This window comes from Syngnathus scovelli, chromosome 1, assembly GCF_024217435.2.
Source record: "Syngnathus scovelli strain Florida chromosome 1, RoL_Ssco_1.2, whole genome shotgun sequence".
Lineage (NCBI taxonomy): Eukaryota > Metazoa > Chordata > Actinopteri > Syngnathiformes > Syngnathidae > Syngnathus > Syngnathus scovelli.
In genome coordinates, this window is record NC_090847.1 from 11,780,490 (window position 1) to 11,800,635 (window position 20,146).

Genomic DNA, 20,146 nt, shown 5'->3' on the forward strand with positions numbered 1-20,146 from the left:
CCCACGGCCTAAAACTTGACAAGAGTAGACGGGGGAAAAAAATGTCCACAATCCCATAGCGGATAACCCCAATGTGGCCATCAGGAACATAGTGTAAATGTTAAAGTCCCAATGATCATCGTCACACACACATCTGGGTGTGGTGAAATTTGTCCTCTGAATTTAACCCATCCCCATGTGATTTTGATCCATCCCCTGGGGGAGAGGGGAGCAGTGAGCAGCAGCGGTGCCGCGCTCGGGAATCATTTGGTGATCTAACCCCCCAATTCCAACCCTTAATGCTGAGTGCCAAGCAGGGAGGCAATGGGTCCCATTTTTATAGTCGTTGGTATGACCCGGCTGGGGTTTGAACCCACAACCTTCCAGTCTCAGGGCGGGCACTCTACAACTAGGCCACTGAGCTGGTACCTGTAGCCTAAAAGCAAGACCCCAGACAACCATCCTGGTGTGTACATTGCTATGTGACCAGCATCACTTCTCATTGCTGCCCTCTCAAGCCAGGAGGAGCAAGAATTTTATCTGCGAAAGATTTATTGGTTGGAGGAGCGATGGGGAAGATCTATAGCGGGAGCACAATGAATAATCTGTTAGGAAGACACGTAGTACAACCAGGTGAGCTAAACCATCCCTAATGTGGGCAATAAAGAGGCAGCAGCGACACTGAAGGAGGACGCAATGTCTTGGTTTCATCACAGTCCATGATGACCCTTCAAGGAGTCAGGCTTTGTGGGAGGTTGAGTGGACATGTCCCAACGACCAAGCAGCGAGTGGACAAGTGGCTGTGATGGATTGTGGAAGGACAGAAGGATGGAGGAGTGATGAGGGAGGTTGGTGTGCGAAAGGGTAGGGAGTGGGGGGAGGCCATCAATCACCGTGGCGTCTATCCAATGTGTCTGGGCGATCAGGGTTGTGTCCCAGAGGGCCATCAGATGAGTCTTGCATATTAATTAAGGTTAAAGGGGCCGTGCCATCAGCAAATGAGATGGGAGCTGCCAAAAGCTAAAACATGCAAACCCATTGACATAAATGGAGGTGATAGCTTGAGCCTTAAAATATTAATGACCCTCAAGGGTTCCTTGTTTTCTTTCTTTTATTATGTGCAACAAAGGTCAGCTAGCTTTGGACATGATGTCCAGCCTATGATGAATATCAATGAAAGGTGCATGCTTGTGGGATGCTTTGAGAATAATTGTCAATTTTTGGCTATGTGAAGCCCTTTGAGACTGTTTGTGATTTAGGGCTATACAAATAAACTTGACTTGACTTGACTTGTAGTCATTATAAAACAAGAGCTGGATCACATATCAAATAATATGCCCTTACAAAGAGAATAAAGAGCTTTACATTGGCAATATTTCATTGTAATAAGTGATGTGGAACTGTGCACAAATTATTGAGAAGTGTTTGTAATTCTGTGGTGCCTCAAGATACCAGTTTAATTTCTTTTCCCTCAAAAACTCTCGAAAGGATTTTGAAAGGAATAAAAATGCCATTAATCTCTTTCAGCCTCCTCGGAAGATATTAGTTAAAGGCACAACAACGAAAAGGGACTCCCGCTCCCCAGCCCCTCCCTTCCTTGCTACTCTTCTGTCATAAATCTTTACTCTCATTTTGCGCTTCGCTTTTTTCCATCAGTCACAACCCCATCCTCAATTGCCTGTCAGAAAAAAAGACATGCACAATAAACACAGAATCTATCATGCATAAACCAGCATGTTGTGCACTTCATATAGAATATAAGATGTTTGAAATAAAGTGGTAAAATATGACATTTCTGGCACTTTGAATCACCCCGCAGCACATCCACACGTTAATCGTGTTTTCTGCATCCGCCCTCCAATCCCTCTTTTGCTTACTTCATCCTTCTCTCTTCTTTGCATTTTATCTGAACTCCCCCAAAACATCTGCTTAGCATCAGCCTGCATCCTCACACCTGACTGATAGCCGGGAAGCGAGCAACCCAGCTAGCTGTGTATGAAGTCAAAGCCGTAGCAAAGAGGCGAGCAGGCAGAGAAGGTGACAAGTAAAAGGGGGACTAATGACAGTGTTCATTGATAAAGGAGAGGTAAGATACTCACACAGGCAGACATGCTGGCCATGTCACAAAATAGTTCCTCGCCTCGTTAACTCCTTTGCCGCTGTGACATTGCGATAGAGCTCCCGTGTCGCTTGTTCCTCAACGGTGAAGCTTTCACGGTCTCTCCCCCTCTTCTTTTTTCTTTTTAATCCTCAAGAGCTTTTTTCCTCCTCGCTCACTCCTCCAACCTTCTTATTCCCACAACTAGGACTACACCTCTGTCTCAAGAGTAACTCGATGTGAGGAGGGAGGCATCTCCAAGCTAAGAGTCAGCACCTGCTCCCCCCCCAGAGTCGCTCTTATCTTTCCCTTTCGCCTGTCCTACAGAAAGTGTTAAAAATGGGAAGGCTTGTACAAAGGCGGGAGAAGCAGCAGGAGGAAGACGCTGACTGAGCTGAGCAGCCAATGACACGAGAGGGAGGCAAAATGAGAGCTGGAGACAAAGAGTGGGAAAACCAAGCCCAAAATAAGGGATGGAGGAAGTATATGGAAAACACTCAGTTAACATGGCCGCACACATTAAAGAGTGCTCTAGTTTTAGACTAAGGACTTCATCAACTCAAGCCCATGTGCACACAGACACGCACACACAATAACGTTTGCACATGCAGCAAGGGGCATGCAGATACTCAGACTTGCTGAGTGCTCCAGATTTAGCTACATGATTTCATCGAGGGACCAACAACCCACCGCCTGTGCCCCTCTGCCCCGCCCAACTTAAGATAGATGTGGGGCTCATTCATTTTGAATCAAGCTGGACCAAGAAAGCAACATTCACATTGGTGAGAACACTCCTCAGTGGGAAGCAAGCGACGCATGTTCATAAACATTTCAGTAAAATAATAAAATATATCATTTATTTTTTGTGGACCTGTGTCCAATAAGGTTTAAGTAGATTAGCTACAAAGTTGATCTAACTTTAGATCTGCCAGTGTGTTTTATGGTGGTAATGATTAAAATAATAATAAGGGATGAGCGAGACATGGAAAAAAGGCAGGACAGCGACCCTCAAGAACCGGAGATGCCTTAGCTACACTATGACCAAGGTTAGGGCATTTCTTTTATTGCCATCTCCTGAATTACTTAGCCAGTCCCTCAATGATTATGTTAACAATGTCTGACTTTCCACCACGCCTATCTTTAAATTAATCTACCAGTTGAAAAGGAAATAACAGCTGGCGTTGGGTGTGAATTGGTCTATAGAGAAGCTACCAAAAAGCGACGAACAATAAGAAACAGGCTAAAGACACTTTGACCCATCAGCGACAACGCTCTCCTTTCCTACTCTTCAGGAAATTAACTTTCTCTTCCAAAAACCTCTCAAGACATTATCCCTAATGTATTTTCAGAGAAGAAAATGAGTGAATACTCAAGGACACACTTTGGAAATGTATTTCAAAGCATATATATTATAGAGGAAAGAAAATAAGTATCTCTAACACTCTCTTGAAGCATGGGCTTTGGCTCTGCTGCCCTCTAGTGACAGTCTAAAGGCAAGACGCACAAAAAGCTCAAGGCTATAAATAAGGGAACTAATAAAAAAAATGGCTTCAAATGACGTTCCGAGATGCTTTAATTGTAGGAAAAATTATGCAAACATAAAGAAGCTTAGAAAATTTCATCAAGCTGGGGATGATGAACAAAATGGTATCTGAGTGACGCAAAGAGAAAGTGAAGCTGTGATAAAAACAAGAGCAGAACAAGCCCTGCCTTCTTTCTCCTGCTACACATATTATCCATTACTGCTGAGAGACACAGTGAACGTTTCTCTACCCTCTGAGACATAAGCGGTATAAGGGACTTTTCAAACTACGGCTAGAATTTCACACAACAGCCTTCACACAACAGGTATCATTATTGATCCAGTGGTATGATTTAAAATCTGTCAGTATCACACCTCACTAGTACAGAACTGCATTGCTTCTTAATATTACTCATCATTAAAACTGCAGCAATGCATAGAAGAGGGAAAGAAAAATCTGGGTATTAATCTTGCAACACTGAAATCTATCAATATCCATACAATCCTTGGTGAAAGAGAGATAAGCTCAATTTTTCTTGGAAGCAGGTTCTGCCACGCTGAACACGTTTGAAAAGTGCACAGTTGTCTTTGTAAGTATTACTGCTTTGATTTGGCATTCTTACATCAAGCTACCCCGCAGAAAAAAAATCCTACCACAGGTGTGGACAGACAGCTACAGTAGGTAGGAAATCCATTCAAGCCAGGCTCATGTCACACTGTTTGAGACCAGGAGATTGATGGTCATTTCCATGTGGACTGCAAATATTGAACATTGAGGATCATTATGTTGTTGTGAATGCAGTTAGTGCAAATGTCCACAGAAAATGATGCAATATACTAATTCTAATGAGCTTTCCATTTCCTGCAGGGTGTATGCATTTTAGTGTTTACTTTTTACTTTTCGTATCGCATCAAATCACACAAGCAGCGATCAAATAGCCAATCATGCTCTCCAAAAAGCTTTAAAGCATATTTTACGGCATTTCAAATACCTGTCATGGTCACGACCGACTCCCCATACACGGATGCTGCTGATTGGCTGAGAGTGCAGAAGGCTTTGATCATCTGGGTCAACCAGAGTCAACATGCGGTCTTGAAGCACCAGCAGCATTCCTTTACCCTTTGGGAGCAGAAAAAAAGCATGAGCATTATGATAATTATTTGTGGGTTTTTTTTGTTGTACAAGCAAATTGTTATCGTCAATTATTTTTGATAATATTGGTTATAATAATCATGAATTAGAAAATGATAACAAAATTATAAACATAAATGGAACAACTCCTCTGCACACAAAATATTCCCCCTTTTATTATCTTGCATAGTGGCCATACTGAAGAGGGGGAGATGCTCGCTCATGATGACTCAGTCTTTTATGCTACAACAGCTTTCTAATTGGTGTTTTTCAAGACAACAACATAAAAAAAAGGGTTAAGAGAATTTTTCCACCTAAAAATACCCAAACAATCAAGATTTTAACTACTTCGCTGCCTTTCGCTATTACAGCAATTACCTTTTTACGTCAGGTTGTTATTCACAGAAGCTGAAAAAAGTAACAAGCCTATTTTGACAAAGTAAGGTTTAGAAAGCACTGTGAAAGTGCATGAAAAATCTACTTAAAAAGAGTAACAAATTATTTGTATTTCTTGACATTCTACAAATGGCACTCATACAGTGCATGATATTATCCCTGCACTTAGATAATGACAAAAGTAACTGACCTCTCCCCAGACGCCGGCTGAGTCTCGGATATCCCTTCTGCAGTAAGACAGTTGTCTTATGCAGTGATGGACGGCCACGCTGCTCCTCCCCTCACACAAGTCCTGTTCTGCCATCTCCACCCAGCCCAAGGACCGTACTGGAAATGACTAGGAGAAACACATAAATCATGAATTATTTTTGTTTTGTTTTAAATCACAGTTCTCTTTATTTTTTCACAGTGTCGCGTTTCACATAGCCTTTAGTCATAAAATAAAATTAATGAAATGTAATTCTTTGTTGAAATGTCAGGAAAAAGCACATATAATTGTGCAAAAAACAGAACCTGCTGCCTACACTGTTAGATGACATCCATTATCTTTTATTGTTTACAGTAATGGAATTTGACTCTTTCCCAGTCTCTTGCAATCAATCTTCCACATAGACAAAAGTGGAACTTTCTATTTAGAATACTGAATTTGTCAGCAAATCTTAGGCAGCAATTTACATTGAAAAAGTCCTCCAGATAACATTGTTGAGCTGACTGACTGTTGACACAAAGACTTGCCGTTCTGATAGCACTGACACACATATTGACTTTTAAGAGATGTAATGTACTTAATCCTTTTCAAGTTTTAATTCAAATCTGAGAAATGTATGGAAACGTAAGATGCAAATCCTTCACTTAATCTTTGTAGAGTTAAAAAATTTGATTGTGAAACGATATCAACCACATTTAAGGCTTTAATACGTACTGTATTATGGATAATATATTTCGGCTTACCATTGCTTCTGGATCCGGGAAAGTATTGTCGAGGTCCACTGTTTCCAGTGGAGCTGGAGGGCTGCAGAAAAGTGAGACATTAAAAGCTTGATGCAGTGGTTCTCAAGCTTTTTCCAATAAGTACCACCTAAAAAAATACTTAGCTCTCCAAGTACCACCATGGTGGTCTACATTAAATTACGGCATAGTAGACCTTAGTGTTAATCAATGAAACCGAGGTCTTATTCCTACCACGTTTGTTAAATATTGGAGATTACTGTTATCTTATCAACCATTGGAAAATTATCACAATGCTTAATTATAGGCAAATAAAAAACTGTACTTTATTCAATTGAAATGGATTGCGCAACTTCTACCTAAAATATTTTTCTTAAAAAAAAAAAGTTCATAAAGATTGGCAGCAAATCTATTGAACTTGAAAGATAGATAAAACCGAACCGCATTTTTTCACACACCGCACTTGGAGACTTGGAGTGCATTGTATGTTAAATAAGCGATTGTAATTGGTGAGAGAACATCACGCATATCTGGTAGGTACAACACAAGGAGTTAATTAGTGTGCTTTACTTGAGTTTGAGAGAAGCATAGCGGAGGGTGGCCCCTTCAAATGCCTTCAGACTGGGGTCAGGATAGATTGGATAGTCCTTCAGATCCTGCAATGCACAAACAGTGGGAGAGTGAATTAGTAATAGCTTCACACTTTAATTGCTTTATGGTTGGACTGGATATGTCACTCATTTTTATTATAAATGACTCTAGTTACCACAGTATTCACATTTCTTCAATTTGCAATTGGACAGATATTGAGGCGGGCAAGGTGAATTCCCACCACCCCCCTTAACCAGCCAGCTATTTAATCAATACATGGTTTAATAAGATATTTTATCACATTGAAGATATCGGAACAAATCAAATTTGGTTTTGCATTCATAACAGAGGAAGAAACATTTGTTGATACAGGTTGCCTTTTCTATGATCTTTATCTTAGATACACAGCTATATCTGATTCAAACATTATGCAATATGAGATTTAGTTTAATTTAGACACAACAGAACATAAACAGAATGTGGAAGATGCTGTGATGGGGCCAAAAAAGAATCTGACAGCTGACTATATATGTGATTTTTAACAAAACAGGGGGAAATAAAAGGCTTACATTGACTGTGCAGGTGGTGCTTTTGAGATTCTGTGCAGAAGGGATGACATCATTGGAGAGGGTGGAGGTGAGGGAGGTTGGGGAGGAGCCAGAAGGGGAGGGGACCGGCTCCACTGAACTGTCTGAGATGAGACTGCTGGGGCGCTGTGGCAGACAGGAGCGAGGGGAATAGATCACCGACATTAACGGCTTGATCAAAATAGTATCGTTATAGCCTTATTGCTTATGGCTCACTACCAGTAGACTTGTCCACTTGCCAACACTTAGACTTTACCTCCCTGCAATGATGATTATAGCTTGAGGTTGATAAATCCTTAAGCAAATTTTTTGCCACATGGACGCCATGCTGAAAATATGCAAGTCTATCCTCAAATAGAACAAAAGCACACCCATCTGAAAAGGAATCTGCTAATGCTAGCTGATGAGCCGCCTTTGAACTCCCGTGTCAAGACACCACAGTATCCATACTGTACGTGAGCATCATCTCACCTCATTGGGTGGCTGTAGCGAGTCCTGCGTCTCTTGTTGTGGTTTGTTCTCAGTCTCATTTGAGGCAACAGGTCGGTGGTACTGAGTGGTGCCGGTGGGGACATGCCAGAAATATACCTCTGCCGAATCTGAGATCTCCTGCCAGCCTGGGGGCAGATCCCCCTCGCCCCAAACATCTGCTAATGGAGCAAAACAAACATACAGTACAAAAGATTGGGTGCATATCATTCATAAACGCTGTGCGAGTGTGTATGTGTGTGTCTGCACAGGAAGGAGGACGGGGATCATTAAAGCTTCAGTTGCCATAGCAACTCTTTCCTCATCCCTTAAAGCAGTGCCCCTTAGGCAATGCCCTCTGTTCATTCTGTTCCAGCTCTCCTACATACCTTTCCCCCTTCATATTTTCTGTTTCTTATGCTTTTGCATCCTTTTGCATTTCCACTTGCATCCTACGCCACACTTAAATGTGCAATCTTCTCGCCTTTCGTGCATGCTAATCATTCTATGCGACATAAGGCGGCACACGGTGGCCTTAAAGCTTCCCGCAGTATTGCCTAAGGTGGGGCTTTTGGTACATTTCCAGAAAGATCCATTTTTATGAGAGAGCTGGAAGGAGGCGTAGACTGTGATTGAAGAAGGATGTAATGAAGTGGCAATTAAAGGTTACGCTGAGCAAGGATTTATAAAGATGTTGTATGCAAAGGGAGGAGTGGGCACTCCAAACAAGCAGGATCGAATAAGCATTTGAATATGTTTGTACTATGCCTGTGAAGAAAGATTAAAACAATAATTATGACTTTAATTTGAAGCAAATGTTTCTATTCTATTCAAGTGGAGCATGGGAAGCCCCCCCTCAATTCCTGACCAACTATTTGATATATCACCTTTAACAGAAGCCGTGACATAGCAGTGTTTTAAAATAAAGTTGAAGAATGTCAAATTGCTCTTCCATCCTTTGATTTTTCTGTATGCAGCCCCTGGAGGAAATATGTGAGGACCCCCTTGTATTAAAGACAAACCCGATGTTAACGAACCTGTCTCCTGTGGACTTTGAGGAGAGGGTGACTCCTGGGAAAGAGTGGTCCAGCTGGAGTCTTCATCCTCCGATGGGGTTTCGGGTGTCAGATCCATTCTTAAACTCACTTTGGGGAGCCCAAGCTCTGGTTGGGGATCAGGCAGGATAAGGGCCGCCCGATTCCTTGTAGGGGTGTTTCTCTCACTGGACCTGGGCTGCTTCGGGGAGGATGGTGGGTACTGTTGCAGGAACTGGTTTTCATTGTTGGGGTGTAGTTCTACTTTGATCACCCTGGGCTGGGAGCTCCTCTGAGGCTTTGCGGGACTTCTCGGACTTCCCTGAACCTGGATGCAGTGCTCCTCTCTGATGTGGGCTGCAGCCTGATGGATTTCCGGTACCCACTCTGGGCTATTAGTGGATGAAGAAGAGGAAGAGCAAAGCGGTGCTTCCACCACTACAGGTAAGAGAGGCTGTCTTGCAGTTGGTGATTTGTCATCCTCCTCTTCATCCTCTTCCTCCACTAGTGGCACCGCCTCTTCTTTGTCCTCCTGACAGGAGCATTTGCCGCTGGGCTTCTCTTCCTTCTGACTGTCTCTCTCTTTGGCCGGGCTGACCTGCTCTTTCTCCGTCAAAGACAGCTGCTTGTCGTTCTCCTTGTTTCCCCAGCTCAGGTCCCAAACCTTGTCGTGGTACTCCAAGAAGCTTTTTGTCCGTCTTCGGAAGGGGGGCAGCTGGGAGTTGTCTTTCTCAAACTCGGCCCAGTTAGAGTTGATGTTGTCTGTGGGGACATTGTGGATTTTGCCCTCTGTATTTGCTCTGCTCAGCTCCAGCTGCTGACTTTCAGCACGTCTCTGCATGTTGGCCCCATTCTTGGCTAGTTTAGGGTTAGCTGTATTGAAGAGTGATGAGGAGGAGGAAGAGGAGTATAGGGCAGAACTGGATGAGGACTTAGTGGGAAGGCCCCTGCCCCTGCTAGCAGTTTGATTCTTAGATGACAAGTTATCACTTGTGCCCACCACACTACGCATGCTTGTCATTGAGTATCGCTGGCGGCTCTTGGGCAAGGTGGCCGAACCTTCTGAGCCAGCGGACTCCTTGATGACGTCACGTCCGAGAAGCTGGTTGTAAGAGGAGCGCAGGCTGAGCGAGGTGGGAGGTGTGGCGGATGGGCCGCTGCGGTTGGCCAGACCCACATTGGAGGGCGAGGAGCCAGAGCGTGAGAGAGGAGGGGTTTGTACTGACATCATGGCTGACTGGAATCGCGCTGACCTGTTGGGAGAGGACCAACAAAGGGGACTTAATAGTCACACACATGCTATAGATAGATTACCAGAAGGTACAATTTCTGAACAGGTTGTGAGTGAATGCTGATGAGAAGAAATGAAATTAAATGCTTCAGAATCAACTAGATTGTTGAAAATGAATGGATGGATAGAATTTGTGACTTCAAGTTGGAATGGTTGGATTCAGTCAAGAATTGTGGAAAAGGGATGTCAACCTAAACATATTGCTACTAATTTGGGGAATTTTATGGTGAGCATGTGAGAATTTGGCAAAATGGTTCATGAAATGACATTCATGTGCTGAATACTTTGCAGTTGGAATTATTTGAATCGGTGAAAAATGTGGAACGGGAGGTTAATATCTTTGGGGATTTTGCGTGAAATTTTATAAATTTGAGTGAAGAATGATGATGAAAATGTTACACTACAATTACTAAAATAGTTAAAAAGTGATACGATAAGTAATAAGCGCTGACCAAACAATCAGCAAATGAAAACATAATGACATTCAGATTTGAAATCTAATTGGTCAAAGAACCAATCCCATTGCTAATGGCTAACACTATTGATTTTGGAGACCCTGGGCAGATCAGTTTGACTTGGCAATACATACGAACAGACTGAAATCTGAAAGCAAGACAATAGACTGTCGGGAAAAATGAGCACAATTCCATGGAACACATATTGAATTTGTTGTGTTGCCCACCACTTATACAATACAACACTTCTAGATCTGCAGAGGCGGAGTGATCTGTAAGGCATCAACCAGCTAGGGGGCTGGGGAAGTCCAATTATTTTCAGGGATGTTTTTATGATTCTCAGGAGAACTCCTCAGTCTGCTGTTAAACAGTCAAACTGTGACACGCTTTGTCAGATTGGTGGAGGGAGGCAAGTTGTTACATAAAGAGGATGGTTGGTAAAGGTTTTTTTATGACTTATTGTTTGGTCTTGATTTTGTATGATCAGACCAGAAAGAGAACACTTTTATGTGAAATGTCCACCTGCTTCTTTAGTAACGTGTACTTCATCCCAGCCTGGATTTGAACCTCAGACCTGACTTTATCTATTAAGATGACTAATTAACAAGCCGTGCATTGCAATGCTTATAGAATATTACACATATGAGCAATTGTAGGAGACCACTGTTCTGAATGTGGTGTTGCAGTTCTCCAGTCTCTATGCATACTCTTGAATAGAACTGCTTTTTCACATGCTGATCTCAACCAAGATGGATGCTTTAAATTTCTTTCATCTGCTTCCATTGACCATAAATCTCTCTCAGGTAAAGTTGATGCAGTGAGTTGCTTTTATCAACACACGTGCGTCATTTGAGTTTTTTTCTCCAGCCTCAAAGCCCTTTTAGATGCGCTTTCGATGTTGAGGTGTTAAGACATCAAATCATCTGCATGAGAGAGCATTCAACCCATGGGGGCATGGTGACCTAGTCCCGCCAAAGAAAAACCCAAAAATGGGTTGCAATTCTCTATAGATGCCACAAGATGGTGGCAAAGTACTACTTTAGCCAAAATGATGCTCTCAATTAACTTAAAACAGTTTCCTTGGCACTGAGATGTCACCAGATAACAGTAAAGCAATAACAGTTTTGTTTTGAGCAAGCTCAGCACAAAAAAAGGTAAAATTGCAATGGGAACACTCAAATATGCGTGCCGTGTACCAAACAGGTGGCAGATGGACAGACGGCAATCCATGATTGAGTGGTTTGCCAAGTAAAGTGTCGAGTTATACTGGCGCTAAGAGCAGGCACACCCATACTGCGACATGCATAACCCTAACTTTTTTGAACCAAAATTTAAGTTACACACGAGCTGAAAAAGGAGAGCTCCAGTCACCGATTCACTTTTAGTAGTGTATCGTTAAATACCTTATGAAAACATATGTAAGAAGCATGGAGCAGCTTTCTTACGTTTGCTTGAATTATTTTTCATTGTTTTTATATTCATCTTTACTGTGGACCTCACATTTTTTGTGTATATTGAATATTATATTAAATATGTATCGAGGTGTTTTTCCAAAATGCATTTTAATATGCATCAATTTTATGCATATTTTTGCTACTTGTGGCCCAACTTGGTCGGGGCAAACTATTAAATGCTAAAATGGTAAAACTTGATTTAACGGGGCAAACTATCCATCCATCCATCTTCTTCCGCTTATCCGGGGTCAGGTCGCGGGGGCAGTAGCTTCAGGAGGGACTCACAGACTTCCCTCTCCCCAGCCACTTCATCCAGCTCATCCTGGGGGACCCCAAGGCGTTCCCAGGCCAGCTGTGAGACATAGTCTCTCCAGCGCGTCCTGGGTCGTCCCCGGGGTCTCCTACCGGTGGGACATGCCCGGAACACCTCCCCAGGGAGGCATCCGGATGAGATGCCCGAGCCACCTCATCGGGCTCCTCTCAACGTGGAGGAGTAGCGACTCTACTTCGAGTCTCTCCCGGATGACCGAGCTTCTCACCCTATCTCTAAGGGAGAGCCCGGACATCCTGCGGAGAAAACTCATTTCGGCCGCTTGTATCCGGGTTCTCGTTCTTTCGGTCACGACCCATAGCTCGTGACCATAGGTGAGGGTAGGAGCGTAAATCGACCGGTAAATTGAGAGCTTTGCCTTTTGGCTCAACTCTCTCTTTACCACAACAGACCGGTACAGAGTCCGCATTACTGCCGACGCTGCCCCGATCCGCCTGTTGATCTCACGCTCCATCCTCCCCTCACTCGTGAACAAGACCCCAAGATACTTAAACTCCTCCACTTGGGGCAGGATCTCATCCCCGATCCGGAGAGGGCATTCCACCCTTTTCCGATCGAGGACCATGGACTCGGATTTGGAGGTGCTGACCCTCATCCCGACCGCTTCACACTCGGCTGCGAACCGCTCCAGGGAGAGCTGGAGATCACGGCCTGAAGAAGCCAACAGCACCACGTCGTCTGCAAAAAGCAGAGACGCGATGCTGAGGTCCCCAAACCAGACCCCCTCAATGCCTCGGCTGCGCCTAGAAATTCTGTCCATAAACGTTATGAAGAGAATCGGTGACAAAGGGCAGCCTTGGCGGAGTCCAACCCTCACTGGGAACGAATCCGACTTACTGCCGGAAATGCGGACCAAACTCTGGCATCGGTGATACAGGGACCGAACCGCCCTTATCAGTTGGCTCGGCACCCCGTACTCCCGAAGCACCCTCCACAGAACCTCCCGAGGGACATGATCGAACGCCTTCTCCAAGTCCACGAAACACATGTGGACTGGTTGGGCGAACTCCCACGCACCCTCGAGGATCCTGCTGAGGGTGTAGAGCTGGTCGCTCGGCCAGGACGAAAGCCACACTGCTCCTCCTGAATCCGAGGTTCGACCTCCCGACGGACCCTCCTCTCCAGCACCCCTGAATAGACCTTACCGGGGAGTCTGAGGAGTGTGATTCTCCTGTAATTGGAACACACCCTCTGGTCCCCCTTCTTAAAGAGGCGAACCACCACCCGAGTCTGCCAATCCAGAGGTACTGTCCCCGATGTCCACGCAATGTTGTAGAGGCGTGTCTCGCACACCAGCTTGGGCTCCTTTCCAGCCAGAGAGGTGACATTCCATGTCCCAAGAGCCAGCTTCTGCAGCCGGGGATCAGACCGCCAAGGTCCCTGCCTTTGGCCGCCACCCAGCTCACACTGCACCCGACCCCTTTGGCCCCTCCCACAGGTGCTGAGCCCATGGGAAGGGGGACCCACGTTTCCTTTTCGAGCTGTGCCCTGCCGGGCCCCATGGGCGAAGGCCCAGCCGCCAGAGGCTCGCCTTCGAGCCCCGCCTCCAGGCCTGGCTCCAGAGGGGGGCCCCGGTGACCCGCGTCCGGGCGAGGGAAAACGAAGTCCATTTATTTTAGTCATCATAAGGGGCTTCTGTGAGCCGTGCTTTGTCTGGCCCCTCACCTCGGACCCGTTTGCCATGGGTGACCCTACCAGGGGCATGAAGCCCCCGACAACATGGCTCCAAGGATCATAGGAGCACACAATCCCATCCACCACGATAAGGTGACGACTCACGCAAGGGCGGGGCAAACTATTAAATACTGAAATGGTTAAAAAAAAAAAACAGACAAGTAAATGTGTGCTTGGTCACAGAACAAATTAAACTCACAAGTAAGGGTGTCATTAATCTGCCTATCTAATGTCATGTGACTGCATATGGCCATGGAAAGACGACTACATTCACACACAGCTACTGCAGTTATGTCATTTCAGACATTCTAGAAGCATGGAAAACACACACACTGCAGATTTTAGAGCAAGACAACATCTTGGGAATTGAACAAGCAGAGAGGTCAAAGAGCTAACAATTCTTAAAGTGTGCACTTTGTCTATGCGGGGCCCTCCTCCCTCCCATCTTGTTGGCTGGCCATGGAACCAGACAACAACATTGTGTTTGTGCTGAATGTGCACTTAGACACACAACAGGTACCTGCATTGAATCATTCAGTCAGATCAGTGAGTCAGCTAGCTTTTCGTCTATCATGCATCGCTTGTGTGGCAACAAACACATCATACTTATCCCATGTTTTAGTGAGACAAAAGGTCAGGCATTTGCCTAGGGGCCCCAAGTTGAAGGGGGCCCAGAGAGACTGCTTGGCCCTTGGCCCGTATCAATAACAAAACAATGGCACTGCTTTAGCAATGACAAGGAATTCTCAGCACGGAGCCCCTTAATAGCTGGTGGCTAGTAGTCCCCAATTGTCGACTGGAATTGGTGCATATCGACAACACAACTGCAAACTTCTCTGGAAACTGCAACAACTCGTCGGGATTTGTAAATCTCCTGAATGGGCCCGCCCTGAAGTAGTGCTGTTGTCAAATGCAGGATAACTTTGTTGTTCTTTTTACTTTTTTAATTTAATGGTGTTTTTGTCTCGGGCCCAACTGATATGGATTTTAGGCTGATGCCGATTTTGATATTTGAGAGAATAAAATTCTGATAATCAATTAAAATGTAAGATAATTGATTACAAATATTTGTAATGAAAAATTTTTTTGTTCATTACCACAAATTATCATATGAATTTTATTGTTTTACAGTGCTTTCTCCTTTAGTATTAAACATTACAACAGAGCAAAAACTCATCAATAATTGGTCGGGGTTTTTTTTGCTGATTTGGGGGTGCTGTAATGGGTTTATAAGTAAGGAAGAAAAATTTGTAAAACGTGCTTTTAAAAGAGCTAATATTGGATTTCAGATTAAGCGTCCGGGCCCAATTTTTTAGAATTCTGACAATTTTGCTCTTCCATTAATCCAGTTTATCTACCTGCCTATCTTTATGAGGGTGGCAACTGAGCTGCAGTCTATCCCCGCTGTCTGAACTAAACCCTGAACTAGTTGCCGGCCAATCACAGAGCACATATAGACCACCAACCACTTACATTCATACCTAAGGATTATCGAATATCTTCATTGAACCAACAAAAAGGTAGGTCAGAGCCTAGACTCAAGCCTGCAACATTAGAACCTTGAGACAGATGGTACTAAACACTCAGACACTGTGCCAGCCCAAATTTTGCACGTAGTTATCGCTAAGATGTACTACATGAAGTTGACTTCTAACATGAGTAGTCAATTTATTCATTTTATATGTACATTATTGAATAAAATATATCTTTGCTTACCCAACACAACTGATTATAGCAGTAAAAGGCTTTATCGGCCTGTGTTAAAACTCACCTCATATAGTACGTATGTACTCGCTTTCCCCTAAACAATGCATGACTTAATTAAGTCCAACAAAGTGGAATGGAGAGGGGAGGAGAACAGTTATTAGAGGAGGAAGTGAAGAGGATGACGAGGCATTTTGCTGGACAGTCGGCTGTAATAGCTAAGCCACTGCCCCCACAAACCCTCCAGGGAGAGGTCATTCATACAGGAAGCAAGCAACAAGTATGAGCATAAAAGCGGCATTGGGTTGCTCCTTATTTTTCTTCTGCGGCATGTGCAACACACTGATGATGTCGCCTTTAATATAAGCTAATATGCAGTACGTGCTTTCGGATACGTTTTGCTGTCTTTTTGCAGCAAATCGATTACCTCATTTCAACATTTCGTATCATGCTGTGTATTATTTTGGACTCTGTTGTTATGTCTTCCTTGCTATAGTTAAACATTGCACACACTGCATTTAGGTTCAGCTATTTCAAATTGCAAGTTGTGTCTCTCAATGCAAACATGGTCCTGTTATTAATTCTTTAGCCATCCAAGGAAGAAAAAAGTGAGCAATGTGACTCAGCAGACATGACATCATTAAGCTAATTGCTCCGCCGATGGGTAGACCAAAGGTAAGTCTTATCTTAGTTTTTGTATTCCTGATTGTTTGCAGTCAATAATTAACTATTTAATTTTAAATAATGTATTTAGCAATAGCTTGAGCATCTGCGGCAAACACAGCAAACTTCACAATACCAAATAAATGATGTTGTTAAAGAATATATACCGATTATAATTCAGCTGCTGTTGGACACATTGAATTATGATATTTGATTAACTTTTTTCTTAAATAGATGTAAAATTAAAAAAAAACAGGTCTGTTTTTCAAACATGATCTTCTCTCATTCAAGGTACTGCCAATATGTACATCCGACGGTCAAACAAGCGATCTTGAAATGCAACCAACCGCCTTAGAGAGTTCACACTGACCATCAGTCCACATTAAAATCTGGGTGAACATTCAAAGGTCTTCTCGTAGCAGCAGACCCAATTTTCACAAGTCACAATGTTGTAAACGCAACAGATGAGTGTCCGGGTAGCGGAGACTAATCAGCTGGAGAGAGTCAATGATGTCATGGGTGGAGTGTTTTCCATCTCTTCGCCTCGCGCCGCCTTCCTCATCACAAACTCCCATTGCAAGTAGCAGAAATGAGCGGTATTGAAGCGACAGCTCGTCATATCATGAAATCAAAAGACGCAATGTTGTCGATAGATGAACAGACGCAGTAAATCGTTCCACATCCGGCGCATCCACCACCCACTTGCATGGTGCGCATCCCGAGACCAACAACATAGTTACCTCTTAGCTCAGCCTCCACCGGTCTTGCGTGTCTTCCACCCCCACGATACGACACAAGTGAGCAGTGCCTGCAGCCACGCAACGTGTTTTTAAGAGCCTGTCCGCCCCTATCTGCAGATGGCCTCCCGCATTCGATCACATCACCAGCCCTTCCCGGCTCAAGATCGCTGATCCTGCTCGGCAGGGTGGCCAGGTTGCGCTTTCTCTCTGCGCCACGAAGTCCCGCGCTGTGCTGTGGTGCTACTCAAGCCCCGCAAAAGGGGCAGCCAATCAGAGCCGTGGACGACCACAGGAGGAGGGAGTCGAGAGTGGCCGCCATTGAATAAGTCAGGTGTTTTTTTTTTGTTTTTTGCAAATCAGGTAATGACGTAACTCATCATCTATGTCCTACCTCACACCGGAAGACATGCATGCGTTACATCCTGCATAAGCTGGATCTACTACCATATGTATTAATATTTTATCAAGTTTTTCTTGCTAGCTAATTTCCGGTAAGATGCAAGTCAAGACGTCCGCCCACATCATTAGGCGCACCTTTTTGGAACTGTATAAAGGTGCCAAACTACACTCAGACCAAGTAAAATCGCAAATTTAAATTACAGACTATGTCTGTACCTGGCCAAAGGGCAAATATAATCTAACAACGCCTAAGAGTTGAATACCTCTGAGAGTAATTTAAATATTAGAGAGTTTACGTTTGAAAACACTTTTGATGATTCCATATAGTATGCCGTTATTCAGTACAGTTGTACAGTTAGATGTGTTTTAACTCCAAGCAGACAGCTACATGAGTGTTATTTATCCATATTTTTATTGTGTATATACATGTACTAGTAGTCCTAAAATGCTTATTTCCAGAAAGAGTAGCAGTCTGGATGCATCGCATGATATCATCATCATCGGCGGTCACTCGGGACGAGTATGACTGTCTTTTTCTCAGGGTCGTCTACTTGTGGGTCCGCAGGTGGGCGTAGAGGCTGATCCGGGATCCACATATTTTTGTGCAATGTCGGCAGGGGAAAGTGGTGGTGGGTTGTGGTCGTGCTGGAGCCTGTTTTTGTCTTTCCTTACGGAGTTGTCGTTTGGTTTCTGCGACACGGCGGAGTTCCTTTTCGTGATGTGCTGCACCTTCTTGCACCGCTGCCCTCCAGCAGTTCCTGTTCAAGGCGATGCGCTCCCAGTCATGTGATGTTATTTGGAATTTCTTGAGATTGGTCTTGAGGTTGTCCTTAAAACGTTTCTTTTGCCTGCCCGGGGCTCGCGGACCTCTCTCCAGCTGGTAGTATAACATCTGTTTGGGGAGGCGGGTGTCAGCCATGCGGATGAGATGTCCTGTCCATCGGAGTTGGTGCTGCATTATTAAAGTGGTGATGCTCGGTATCCTGGCTTCCTCCAGAACGCTGATGTTTGTGCGTCTGTACTCCCATTTGAGCCTGAGTATTTTCCTCAAGGTTCTCTGGTGGTGTTGTTCAAGAGCTCTTAGGTGCCTGCTGTAGGTTGTCCATGATTCTGCCCCATAAAGTAAGGTGGGGAGAACCACAGCTTTGTAAACCAGGAGCTTGGTGTCAGCCCAGAAGTCTCTGTCTTCAAAGACTCTTTTCCGGAGTCTGGCATACGCTCCACTGGCACAGCTCAGGCGACGGTTGACCTCAGAGTCAATGTCCGCTTTGGAGGAGAGAAGGCAGCCGAGGTAGGGGAAGTGGTGAACATATTCAAGTGCAGTGTTGTCCACATTTATGATGGGCGGAGTAGATGGCTGGTTGGGTGGGGGTTGATGTAGCACCTGGGTCTTCTTGATGTTCACGATCAGACCCAGAGCTCTGTATGCCTTAGCGAAGGAGTTCAGGATGCCCTGGAGGTCTTCTGCAGCGTGTGCTGCAATGGCATTATCGTCTGCATACCGGAGCTCTACAACCGTGGTGGTTCTGATCTTGGTTTTGGCTTTGAATCTGTTAAGGTTGAAGAGCCTGCCATCAGTTCTGTACCAAATTGGGATTCCGTGTGGTAGTTCTTTGTTGATGAGGTGGAGTATGGCGGCAATGAAGACAGAGAACAGGATGGGTGCAATGATGCATCCCTGTTTGACCCCTGTCTCTACAGTGAAAGGCTCAATTAAGGAGCTGTTGTTGAGCACTGTGGCTGTCATTCCGTCATGTAATAAACGCAGTATTCTGACGTATTTATCCGGGCAACCATACCTCAGAAGGATGCTCCATAGGGCCTGGCGATCCACCGAGTCAAAGGCCTTTGTCAGGTCTATGAAAGCCATGAACAAAGGCTGTTTATGCTCACGGCATTTCTCCTGGAGTTGGCGTGCTGTAAAAATCTTGTCTGCAGTGCCTCTAGCTGGGCGAAAACCGCACTGCGATTCTGGGAGAACTTCCTCAGACAGTGACAGTAGGCGGTTGGCAAGAACACGAGCAAGTACTTTGCCAACCGTTGAAAGGAGCGAGATGCCCCTATAGTTTCCACATTCCGCTTTGTCCCCTTTCTTGAAAATGGTCACTATCAGAGCATCCCTGTGCTCCGAGGGGAGTACTTCTTTTTCCCAGACCTTCAGAAAGTGGGAATGGAGGTGGCGCTGGAGCTCTAGTTCACCTTCCTTTAGGACCTCAGCTGGGATCCCATCTGGCCCATAGGCCTTGTTGTTCTTCAGGCTCCTGATGGCATCTTGGACCTCTGCTAAAGTGGGAGGTTCACCCATGTCTTCCCTGATGGGACTCTGAGGGATGTGACTGAGAAAATCTGACTGAGTTGTGCTGTCACGGTTGAGGAGTTCCTGAAAGTGCTCTCTCCACCGGTTGTTTATGGACTCATTGTCCTTCAACAGCTCCTGCCCGTCTTTAGAGCGCAGGGGGTTTTGGCCGCGATGGCTTGGGCCGTAGACAGCCTTGGTAGCACTGAAAAAGCCTCTGGTGTCACCAGAGTCTGCCAAACTCTGGATTTCCAGTGCCCCTTCTGTCCACCAGGAGTTTTTAATCAGTCTCACCCGGCTCTGGATGTCAGCCTTGGCTCTGGAGTGAGCCTGTCTCTTTGCTGTGCAGGTGATGTCATTTTGACAGACACGAAAGGTTTCCCT

The 20,146-nt window shown here is 44.7% G+C and overlaps 1 protein-coding gene across 3 annotated transcripts in view; it reads right to left on the reverse strand.

Moving 5' to 3' along the window:
* LOC125987931 (amyloid beta precursor protein binding family B member 2) overlaps nucleotides 1-17,382 on the reverse strand; it is a 32,665-nt gene extending 15,283 nt beyond the window's left edge. The window contains exons 1-8 of one of the 3 annotated variants that reach the window (XM_049752572.2): nucleotides 17,068-17,382; nucleotides 8,759-10,008; nucleotides 7,725-7,900; nucleotides 7,236-7,379; nucleotides 6,646-6,731; nucleotides 6,079-6,139; nucleotides 5,318-5,464; nucleotides 4,592-4,719 (exon numbers count right to left, since the gene is read on the reverse strand). In XM_049752572.2, coding sequence (XP_049608529.1) covers nucleotides 4,592-4,719; nucleotides 5,318-5,464; nucleotides 6,079-6,139; nucleotides 6,646-6,731; nucleotides 7,236-7,379; nucleotides 7,725-7,900; nucleotides 8,759-9,986 — 1,970 coding nt within the window. In that variant the 5' untranslated portion in view covers nucleotides 9,987-10,008; nucleotides 17,068-17,382. Of the gene's footprint in view, nucleotides 1-2,078; nucleotides 2,677-4,591; nucleotides 4,720-5,317; nucleotides 5,465-6,078; nucleotides 6,140-6,645; nucleotides 6,732-7,235; nucleotides 7,380-7,724; nucleotides 7,904-8,758; nucleotides 10,009-17,067 lie in introns of those variants that run through there. The other 2 variants (XM_049752563.2, XM_049752612.2) reach the window with 2 other exon arrangements.
* Between the last annotated feature and the right edge of the window lie 2,764 nt (nucleotides 17,383-20,146).